This window comes from Toxorhynchites rutilus, chromosome 2, assembly GCF_029784135.1.
Source record: "Toxorhynchites rutilus septentrionalis strain SRP chromosome 2, ASM2978413v1, whole genome shotgun sequence".
In the NCBI taxonomy this organism is placed as follows: Eukaryota; Metazoa; Arthropoda; class Insecta; order Diptera; family Culicidae; genus Toxorhynchites; species Toxorhynchites rutilus.
The window spans coordinates 147,388,344-147,400,494 of record NC_073745.1 but is presented as its reverse complement, the minus strand read 5'-3'; the positions used below and the strand labels follow the sequence as shown (position 1 = coordinate 147,400,494).

The 12,151-nt window shown below is 36.7% G+C and overlaps 1 protein-coding gene across 1 annotated transcript; it reads right to left on the bottom strand.

Annotated features, from left to right (window-relative positions):
* Positions 1–507: 507 nt before the first annotated feature.
* LOC129766220 (uncharacterized) lies at positions 508–1,168 on the bottom strand. Its single transcript, XM_055766732.1, has 2 exons — positions 1,130–1,168; positions 508–1,044 (listed from the first exon to the last, which is right to left on the bottom strand). The coding sequence occupies exons 1-2, from the start codon at positions 1,133–1,135 to the stop codon at positions 508–510; spliced, it is 543 nt and encodes a 180-aa protein (XP_055622707.1). The 5' UTR covers positions 1,136–1,168.
* Positions 1,169–12,151: the final 10,983 nt, after the last annotated feature.

Genomic DNA, 12,151 nt, shown 5'->3' with positions numbered 1-12,151 from the left:
AACGCAACCGCTCTCGGCGGGGGGTTTCTGCTAGACGATCAACTTCAAGAAAACCCGCGGTTGTTTCGATTGGAATTAAAGGTGTGCAATGACCTTCTGCTCCCGATTGAAAGCGATAGCTGGGGCGAGATATGTTTTCGAGATGCTGGGTTTTGTTCTACATTCGTCGGCGGTGGCTAGTATCCATTGCGTAACACTAGATGTGACGAGCAGTTTACCTTCATCGGATAACCTGTCATCTCGTGGTCGAATATAGTGCTTGATCATTGCTGGACAAGCTCCTGCTACTTTCAATGCCTCGAGGTTTGTGCTTAGTTTTTCAGTTGCGTAATTGACTTAGCACGAGGTGCAGGAATGTCGAATAATTTTTATGTACATTTTTTCGGCATCGATATCATGTTTTTTGTTTTTGTTTTTGGAGAAATCAATCCGTAGAAATCGATACCCCTTAACCGTAAGATTTCAAGAAAAAATCCTACTCAACTTTTAAATAATAATTAGTTTATTTTAGTGATATTTTTTCGTAATATAAAGCTTCAACGGCACAGCTTTCTCCACCACGACCGGTTTTTCTACATACACAGGATACGGTTTCTCCACGTGCACCGGATAGGGCTTCGGAACCTCAATGACCTTCACCAAATGATGGTGATGGTGGTGATGATGATGTTCTTCCCCTTTCTCCGGCTCATCGAGCTTATCGTCCTGCCACTCCTCCTCGGTTCGTTCCTCCTTGTTCGACTTTTTCGAATAGGTCGAAACACCATGTGACTTTGACTCCACTGGCTTCCACTCTCGAGCATCCTTCTTGCTATGAGGCTCATCCTGGTGCCACTCATGTACCGGATGCACCGGAACGCGTAGGTAATCATGCTGGAAATCGTCCAGTGAAAGTTTGCCTTCTTCCTGATCTTCACTTCCTGATTCTGTGTGGCTTCCAAAGTCCCAGAGGTCTCGCTTGCCCACTGATTTACTCCGATAAATCTGCAGAGAGTCAACAGCCGCATTGGCGATTATGGCAAATATCACAGCTGACAGTATGGTCTGGAAAAAATAGAATTGAAAGTTAATTGAAAAAACAAATCGGTGCTATGTTCGATGAAGCTTAGTAATTTCGCTTTCCAATCACCTGCATTGTGTTGCTCCCTGAACAAATAAGGAAATGCACTGGAACAATGTTGGAATTGAACTGATGCTGGCCTCTGTTCGGTGGTCCAGTTTTTATAAGACAACAGAAAAATATACCGCCACGCCATGTAATGATTGTGGAACTTCATGGAAATTAAATCGGATCTATCCGATCGGCTGGGTATTGTTACGCCGGGAAAAAAGAGAGGGTTGGAGTACATTCGGCACTGCTACTTCCGAACCGCGAGGAGAAATGGCAAAAGCACATTTCACGCTAATCTAGGCACACCGATCACAAAGGCAGTACCTGACGGTCCGGGTGGAAAATAAACGGAACGCCGCTGTGATGCAATTGCAAGTTTGGTGGTTTTAGACGAGAAACTTGGTCATAGTGTTTTGCTACACTTTGAAAAACAACTGGGAAGCGATTTGGCAATTAGGGATGCTCGTTCATGATTTATTATACAATGTCTTCATACCCCAGTTTACGTAGCTTTCACCGCAAATCAAGTAACACGCATGATACTGAATGAAGAAAATTCCCCGATAAAAAAATGTGTGTAAGACTAATTTAGTGTAAGACTAAATGTAACCAATACAACCGGAATCGATTGAATGGCCAATGATAATTTTGTATTCACAAATAATGAAAAGCTATGAAGCTTAACGATATTACCTGAAAAAAAAATGAATTGTATGAAGTAATCAACTAATGAGTTCAACCTATTTTTTCCCCCACCCCAGCCTTGTTCGTAACAGGCTTATGATGAACAAAATAGATGCGCGATGCAAGAATTTGAAAAAATCATGATCATGAGTCGATCGATTTTTTTTTGTTTTGCGTAATGTCAATTTTGTGACTGATTAAACAAACATAATTTCACTATAATGCATTGAGCGACATAGAGTTTTTTTATCCCATTTGTTTATTTATTATGCTCATTAGCATTTTAGCTGTAAAAGAGCCAGGTTTTAATCGTGTACATGTACATATGTTTATGGTTCTATTAATTGTAAATTACAAAGTTGTAGTAGACATTTAGGCGTCAGGTTTTCTGTTCCATCACATTATGCTAAATTACTCAGTAGTAGCCAATTAGGCGCAAGGGTATTCTTTCTGTTCCTTCATTGTTCAGCAGACCGGACAGCGGAGACAGTTGATATGGATCATTGTTGGGTTATTAATAGAGCATAAGCCCAATATTTCTTGCAGAGAGATCTCCATCGCTGATGATGGTTGCGTGGACGTAGTTATTCTATAACAACACAAAGATGGTTAATTGAGGGCCCTGAATTTGAACTCACGATCGATCACATAGTAAGCGAATGCATAAACAAGTGACTACGAAGACCCCTTTCATAGAGTTTTGCTCAAAACAATCATATAATCATTATAGAGCCCCAATGCGTTTATGTTAACAATTTCATCACCAACTTTTTCCATATTTCAACAATATTTAAATTGAGCTACTCTAAATTAACGACAAAATTTAGGACCAGTTTCTCGTTTCGGCTGTTTCGAGTGTTGTTTCGACCGATTTTTGAAGAAAATTGCTTGTTTCTCGGTGGTATTTTGTGTTTTTTTAGATTCTGGTGAGTATTTATCATGTAAACAAGATGTATGGTATGGTTTTAATTCTCGAATTCTAGTTGCAGTCAACGAAAAATGGGTCGCGCGCATAATTGCACGGAAACACAGAGGATGGTAATTAGGGTACCCTTGAATGTATGGGAAAAAATCGACCCTAACATTCCGAAAAGTTACCCTATACAAAATGTTCACCACCTCGAAAAAACGCCCTATGCCAAATTTCAGCTCAATCGGACTTACGGGAGAGTGGCGCAAAGCGTTCAAAATTTAAGGTTTTCAAAAATCAAAAAATCACCCAAAAGTAAAGGAAATCTTGGTTTTCAAAAAAAAATTTTGATGCCAAATGTCTTAAAATTGCCTGAAACGTCGAAATCTAGTGTTATATCGAAAAAAAATTTTTGTCAAAAATCGGCACCCTGGGACTTATTTTTTTTCGGAATACGAAACGAAAAGTATGGTTTAGGGTGCCAATAAAAATATTAATCTCGATTTTTCATTCGGAATTTGCTACGAAATGTTGATTTGCACGATAATATACCCCATGCAAAATATTTTCTCATTCGGACTTCATTTACTGGTGTCGCAGACGTTGAAATTTGAGTTTTTTTGAAAACCGAAAATTCTAGAAATCACTGTTTTAAAAAAAAATTGATACTTCAGAGTGCCGATTTTTGACAAAAAAAAAATCTAGATGAAACTAGATCTCGATCTCGTTTCATACAATTTCAAGACATTTGACATCAAAATTTTTTTTTCGAAAACCCTGATTTCCTTTACTCCCCCCTTGGGTGATTTTTCGATTTTTAAAAAACTCAAACATTGACCGCTTTGCGCCACTCTCCCTTAAGTCCGATTGAGCTGAAATTTGGCATAGGGTGTGTTTTGGAGATGGTGAACATTTTTTATGGGGTAACTTTCCGAAATTCGAGATGGCCATTTCTTTGGCACCCTGGTCATCCACAAATTGTCCAAGGCAGGTAGCAGCCAACACGAAATCGCAGAGTACTTGGGACGATTCAACACCTTCATGTTTGATGCCCTCCACGACCGCAAAAAAAACGAAACGACTGGACACCCGAAAAAAAGACCACGAATGATGAAGGATGACTCTGCCATGAAGCGAGCCTCCAGGAAAGACCCCTTCATGGCCTTGGAAAGATCCGGGACGAACTGAACTTGTCCACGAGTTCTCGGACGGTTCAGCTGGTGCAGCATGAGCTAGGCGGTAAAAGCCTAGGAAGGTCCCGATGCTGACGCCGAAGCATCTGAAAGCGCGGCTGAAGTTCGCGAAAGAACACTTCAATTGGATCGGTCCGGAGAAGGAAGCAGGGGTGAAATATACTGTGGTTGGATGAGACGAAGGTAAACTTCATCGGCTCGGACGGAAAATCTTTGGCCTATCGCCCAATAGTCGGCGCTCACGTGCCACAGTATACCACGAATTCAAGCATGGAGAAGGAGACGTTATGATGGGGAGTGCTTCTCCTGGTACGGCGTTGGCCCTCTGTACTGGGTGGATAAGACCATGGATCAGTACAAGGATGTATTGCTGCCACACGACGAGTGCAAAGTACAATGGCAATGGCAAAAAAAATGGCAATTCATGCAGGATAACAATCCGAAAAACACTGCCAAGACCGTCAAAAAGTGGTTCCAGGATAACAAAGTCGACGTCATGGAGTGGCCAGCGCAGTCACCGGATCTTAACCCTATAAAGAACCTATGGAAGATCGTGAAAAGGTATGTGTACACGGATAAGTCGAAGTGCGTGAAGTGATGCATAGCAAAGGTAACACGGCTAAGTACTAACCCTAGAAGCTTTTCCCGGAATGAATTTTCTGGTTTTGACGTAGGACTACGTCTTTCATTTCTATACCGGGATGTAAAATCCAAGTTTCGAAGACGAAAGCGTTACGCCGGAGACCGAGATTTTGAGCGTTAATAGCTTATAAACAACTGAACGAAATGGTATGATAAACAATTCATTTAAAAGATGAAATGTCAACGCGCTATATACTTGTTACTCCTTGATCCAAAAACTTGTTTCAATTGCCTTAAAATTGCTTTCAAAACAGGCTATTGATATCACCAATCGGTATATAAGCGAGCGCCGCTCGGAAATCCACTCAGTTATAATTGAACAGCGATTGGAGCATGTTGTCGCAGTGTGGTGAAGCTAACTTCGTTCATCATGAAAGCACTGATGAACGGTGTCAACGAGAGCCTGTTCGTTCGACACAGTTGAGAACCCGATTACAACATTTATGGACAGCACCGATTTTTCCCAATCCAAAATGCAATGGAAAACATCCGTGTTAAATAAGATAATGCCGTCTGAAATTATCCGATATAAAGAAAATACAGTTTACGCGAGGATGTTTTGATTTTTGTTATAAGATGCGTTTCGATGAAGAATTTAGAAGAGTGCAGTTGTTCGCCAAATCCGACATTTACCCTTCAATCAACACTTAACTTCAATTCATCCGAAAGATAAATTGAGCTGGTGAGATAAGTAAACATCGTCAAGAAGCTTTGACCCTTGATTTCTGAAGATAAAAGACACTATTGGGAAATCCTTATAATCAACAATTAAATTAATGAGTTTTAACTATTTAGTTACAATCGTTATGTGCAATATGCGAGAACAGCAATACACTTCAATCTGAGATATTTTTTTTCTTTTTAAGATGAGTTTGATTTTATGAATTCAAATATTTGACGAGACTTTTAAACAGTGCTTGTAAAAATTTCCATTATGAATGTAGCACTGCATGGGGATCGACTGTTTTCGATTATAATGTTTGACATACCGAGCTTTTCGGAAGTGTTTTTTTTAAAAAGGTATGTGACTCTCATTATGCTAAACGTCCATTGCGGAAGATGTTGTTATATGAAATTTGCTGTCCATCAAAACCATCAGAACAGATAAAAAATCACATCGCATCACAATCGAAATACGTCACATCATAAGGGAGACGGCGCTTGCGCCACATCACAGTAGAAATGGCGCTTACGCATATGCTCCTTTTTCAAGCTTTTGCGGGGTTATTTTTTTCAGATTTCTGTAAAATTTCGCAGTCATTTGAAAGGATTTGATATTCTTTATAGATTTATAACATAAAAAGTAAAATGTCAATTTTGACGCTTGCGTCACGGCAGCAGTGGTCTTAATGTTTTATCCGACACTGTATGCTTGAACAGACCGCAAGACAATTCCAAGGGGAAACAAAATATCCATACATCCATTTATTGAGAATTGATTTAGATACAACTGCAAATAAATGATTACTAAGCCAACGGTAGTACTACGGTTATATCACAGATATAACCCACTCCTAGGTTTTCATTTTCATTGGGAAAAGCTGCAGATTTGAATAAATATATCCTTCAAAAACTGTACGGTCAAAGTTTTATTTTCATGAAGTCCCGTTCACAGGCTATCGACCGCTCCAAACATGTTATGAGGACAACATGATTTTGCTAAGAATCTACAGTATGTGACATTTTTTAGTACTGTTTAATCTGTTTACTCGTTTTTCGCAGTTTTAACTGATGTGCCACACAGGAGTGTTGTTAGAAGATTGTCGAAAGCTCGATGGAGTGCTCATTACAATGCTGTCAAACCAATTTAAGGGCTGATCACAGCCACTGGAGTTTTGTGCGACTCAAATACTATATCAAGTGCACAGTCACTCCTACCAGCAGTTTATGATTTCATATATCTGTGTTATCTGTACTTCTGATGCGTTTTACTACATGTAGTAAATCTAGCGCAGGATATTTGCAAACCAAAGGACCATCCCTGAGTAACGTTGTGATCAGACTCAATGCACTGGTATTTTCTACGCTGTTGAAAGGAACAGTCTAGTCGAAATGGCCATACAAAAGGTTTTATTAAAATCCGACGATGAAAAAATTGCTACTGAAGGGAGAATCGCTCATAAGATGAGCAAACCAGGCGAAAGGCCTTCCGGATCCGGGCCAACAATGGAGGAAGGAAGGTTGGAGTGCATTGAACATTTTTATCGGGAATTACAAGAACGGTCAAAATCGGCTGAAGAAGATACCAAAATGTATAAAGCAATTCAAGCTCGACACATGTTATGAGTACCTGACAGCGAACTGAAAACGATTTGACAAATTAGCAACTACGAAGTTTCATAAAGCCAGCTTTTGCTAGAGATACCAAGACTCCGTAGACATGATCCGTAGAAGGCCACTGAAAGTAATTCTAATGATGTCATTAATGAGATTACATTGGATATGTTTCAGTTCATTATGAAGTACAAATTCCAAGAATCGCTTCCAAATCTTACAGTGAATTTGGAACTGTTTCCAACTGTGTCCGTTTCTGTGGCATCTTGCGAAGAGGCTTATCAGAGTTAAAATTGATTAAAAGTTTGCGGTCAACGATGGGGCAGATATGTTTAACACGTTGAGTCCCGTACCGTTATTGCTGCACATTCATTGAGCCCGCCACAAGAGAACGAAAGCGCGCTCAACAGGAAGTACTTGTACAATATCAGTGTCGGTCTCAGCTCCCAAAGATTTTTTTTTTATAAGATTCATTTGAGTCACATACAAAAATAAACCATATTTCATTTATTGACGGATTCCACGCCAACTCGACCAGATGTTGGCATAACCCTCTCGAAATTGGATGAAACTTTATGGACGTGAAGACCTTACCTAATTAAGCAACTTGGCATACTTAGTTTTCCGGAAATTTATCTGGACTAACATATGGAAAGGCCAAATATTTTTGTTATTTTTTTTAATAATTTTTCTACTCGAAAATGGTAAGTCCTACAAAAAAGTCATCTATGGAAGAGTTTTAGGAAAATAATTGAATTTTCACAAAAAATACTGGATTTTTTTTAAATTCTACACTGAAAAAAATCGATTTCAAAAACTAAAAGTGGATTTTCTCAGAATGGTCATCTTAGATTTTGATGAAATGGTGGATAAATGGTAAATAAATATATGCCCTACAACCAGAGTTGCCAACCTTCCAGCTTTTTCAGTATATTGACACTTTTTTTCAAGCATGCCAGCGAAACAGCCAAAGGCAGATAATCTCCAGTATTTTAAAATTTTCACAATTTTATCCAGTTTTTTTTATTTTTTCGGAATTTTCATGCTCCTCATGAAAGTTCATGAAAACTCCTTACTCCTCAAAATAAAATATTTTCTCCACTCGTGTGAATTCTACTCCGATCCACTCACATCGAAAACCTTTATGACGATTATCGTCTTTCTCTATCTATTTCTATGTAAATCTAACACAAGCACACAGATGTACGGTATGATGTTTTCTCACTAATTAGCCTCCCTTTTTTGATATTCAGTTCGATCAGGAAATTCATCAGGATGTCAGTTCGGATAATGTTTATGTAGGTGCTGCTATCGGAATGTTGATTAATGAATATTTGTCAGTATGTATGATAAAATATCATACAACACCGTAGCTGATTTCAAAACCAATTCGATTAAATTTTACATTACACTATGCAATCAAATTCTAAAACGTTTCGATTTCAATGGCCCTTTAATCATCAACATGGTGATAATTGATTGGTAGAAAGAAAGCATATGTCTCCTTCCACAAAGCCTTTCAAATATTTACGATCGAAATTATATTCAGGATATCGATAACACATTCGACGAATTCTATAAATCGATCCCTATTAATATAAAAATAATGTGATTGAGCGTACAAGTTCCTCAGTCACGTTTTGAATTGCTCTGTATTTGACACATATTCGCGATTTAACACGAAGTAATTCATGATCAAATTCATGATATTTAACAAGGTTCATCCATCACACTGAATTTTATGTAATGCGATTATATATATTTGCGATTTTAATTTTTTTTTTCAAAAATTAATTACCTAGTTCAGTAATTTGTATTAAGAATTATAAATCACACTTGATATTTACTGAATTTTATGTCTATTTATTTTGTTGATTTTGGATGGGAGAAATATGTCAAGTTAACTCACTGTCAAGTATACACCAACTGCCAACTTTTTGTATGTATTTTGTATGAATAAGAAAAAAACTAAAAATAGAATTTTTAAAAACATCCGGCAATAGGGTGGTATGACTCCATTCTGGAAAAGAAGTCTCTCGCTCAAAATAGTTTGAGAATCCCTTTTGTGAACGAACGCAGGCATGCAGTTTTTTTTAGAGTTTTTCTAGCTTTTCCAGTTTTCTTTTGAATTTTTTTTCCAGATTTTTTGAAAATTTGGATGACATCTCTGCCTACAACTCTTCCATACATCGCAACTTGTACATATTTAAGGCAAAAAAGTTTTTTTTTAACAAATTTTTTTTCAATATTTTACTGAAGTTAAGTTTATTGATTTTTTCAGTGCAGAAAACCAACCCAAAATAAAAAAAAAATAATAATAATAATAAAAATGTTGAATGAGTGTTTCGAAGGTCTTTTTCGAATCAAGTGTAATAAAACTTATGACATTTTTTGGCATTAAATTTATTGTTATTCATTTGATCGTATACCATGTACATTAGGGTGTCAATGAAAACGGTCATCTCGAATTTCAAAAAGTTACTCCATAGAAAATGTTCACCACCTCGAAAAAACGCCCTATGCCAAATTTCAGCTCAATCGGACTTAAGGGAGAGTGGCGCAAAGCGGTCAAAGTTTGAGTGTTTTGAAAATCTAAACATCACTCAAGGGAGAGTTAAGGAAATCGGGGTTTTCAAAAAAATGTTTGATGCCAAATGTCTTAGAATGGCATGAAACGTCGAGATCTAGTGTCATCTCGAAATTTTATTTTTTTGTCAAAAATCGACACTATGGGACTTTTTTTAGGAATACGAAATGAAAAGTATGGTTTTGGGTGCCAATGAAAATAGTTATCTCGATTTTTCATTCGGAACTTGCTACGAAATGTTAATTTTCATGATAATATATCCTATGCAAAATATTAGCTCATTCGGACTTCATTCGCTGGTGTCACAATCGTTAAAATCTGAGTTTTTTTGAAAAACGAAAAATCACCGAAAATCGAGGTTTTAAAAAAAATTTGGATGCCAAATGTCTTAAAATTGCATTACTCGTCGAAATTTACTCGATTTTTTTTGTCAAAGTCCCAGAGTGTCGATCTTTGAAAAAAAAAATCTAGATGACACTAGATCTCGACATTTAATGCCATTCTAAGACATTTGGCATCAACATTTTTCGATAACCCCGATTTCCTTTACTTGGGTGATTCATCGATTTTCAAAAAAACTCAAACTTTGATCGCTTTGCGCCACTCTCCCTTAAGTCCGATTGAACTGAAATTTGGCATAGGGTGTTTTTTCGAGGTGATGAACATTTTGTATATGAGAACTTTTTGAAATTTTAGGTTCGATTTTTCCCATACATTCATTGGTACCCTAATGTACATGTTAACTTATATTCCAAGAGATAGAAATCTCTTAGTATTATAGTATGTAACATACGTACACATTTCGTGATACATTTATCATTTTGTTTAACTGCCCTATCATAACGCTCTAGTGCTGTTTGGATTGTGTTTCCGTAATCTTGAGCAAGACTTGCTCTCTTTGCTATTAGTTTTAGAGTCCTTCCTATTACATCACAGGGTCCTTTCCAATGGGAGTTGGCAAAAAAATACCATTCTGCTTCTAGTCCGTAAACTTTTTTTGAAATTGCACAGACTGGAGAAACTATTTTTGTTTTTGTAGTGTGCTGCTGCTCCATCGGACATGGAAGTTATTTCAGTAAAACTGATTATTTTTCTGACAAATTCTATCAATTTTTCTATAAATAACTGCACTGCCACAGTGTCGTGTGTTAAAACTTCTGAAATAACTATAAAGCTTACGTTTTCTAGTTTACCATCTTTGTTGTAGTATATTTCAAATGGGCGAATAGTTACTTGCGAGTTATTCCAGTGATAACCCTGTGCCGCATTTTGAATTATGAATGAATAATTCTCTGAAAAATTACAAATTACTATTATTTCTCCTAGCGTCGGATTTTTTTTTATTTCGCAAAAAAGGAGACTACTGTTTGTAAATAAAGTCATGCTCTAGGAGTTTATCTTTGCCAAAACTGAAGCATTTCCCAATTGAACTTTCGCGGTTCGAGAACTACGTAAACATGAGATGTGCAATAATTTAGAGAGATGTGAAATGCAATGATCGTTTGACAATTCCGTTCACATATTTTGGTAGTCTTAGGCATCATATCAAACATAAAAGGAAATTCATCAAACTTATTTGTAACGAAGAACATAATTTATTACAAAAATTTGGATGCATTATAAAATAATATTCGAAATGGTAAACAAGTGGATTGCATAATATAATTGCGTAGTTCTACGTCGAAAATACGCGGTCGTGTCCTAGATACAACCCCTTACAATTTTTTGCAAGGTTGACCATTTCCATTTTAAGGTGGTCCAAAAAATCCGTTTTTACGCATTTTTGTTAAAAACTATTTTTTTTTAATTCATAACTTTCGAACCACTGGACCAATTCAGATGTTCGACATATTCGATTAACGTCAATTAGCTGGTCTTTTTTGGAAAAATACTACCGTTGCACAAAATTTGAATTATGTTTTCGTAATTATTGATTGTATTTGTTTTTTATAGTTTTCATGGTTTCGGGACCAAAGGCGCTATACTTTTTTATATTTTTTTTGGAAAGCTGAGGACTTTTCAGATAATATATCCCGAAACCAGGGAAGTATTTTTTTTTCGTTTTTGAATTATGATTTTTCAAAATTGACCGATGGTCCGAAAAATATTTTTTTTCCCATTTATTCCACTGCAAAAAAACATAACTTTTGATCTACTGGACCGATTCAGATGATCGACATATCAAATTAAAGCCAATAAGCTAGTCTTGTTTGAAAGAATATTACACTTTGAATAAAAATGGATTTTGTTTTCATAATTATTGATTATATCTGTTTTTTATAGCTTACAACGTTCCGGGACCAAGGTCGCCATATTTTTTTATGTTTTTTCTCGAAAGCTGAGGTTTTTTCACGTAAGATATCCGAATACCAGAGAGGTGTTATTTTTCCTTTACAAGTTATGATTTTTCAAAGTTAACATGTTTTCAGTTTTCGTTCAATATTTCTATGCGACTAGACTGGATGTATGTGACTATAATCCAACTAATTGGCAAGTGTGTTATTTTTTCAAGAAAGGCTAGCTATTAGGCTTCAGTTTGATATGCCGATCGTCTGAATCGGTCCAGTAGTTGTAAAGTAATACATTATTGAAAAAAGTCATTTTTGGGAAAAAAGGAAAAAATGATTTTTTGAACCGAAATCATAATTCAAAAACGAAAAAAACGCCTCCCTGGTTTCGAGATATGTTACGTGACAAATCCTCAGCTTTCCATAAAAAATATAAAACAAATGCAGCGCCCTTGGTCCCGA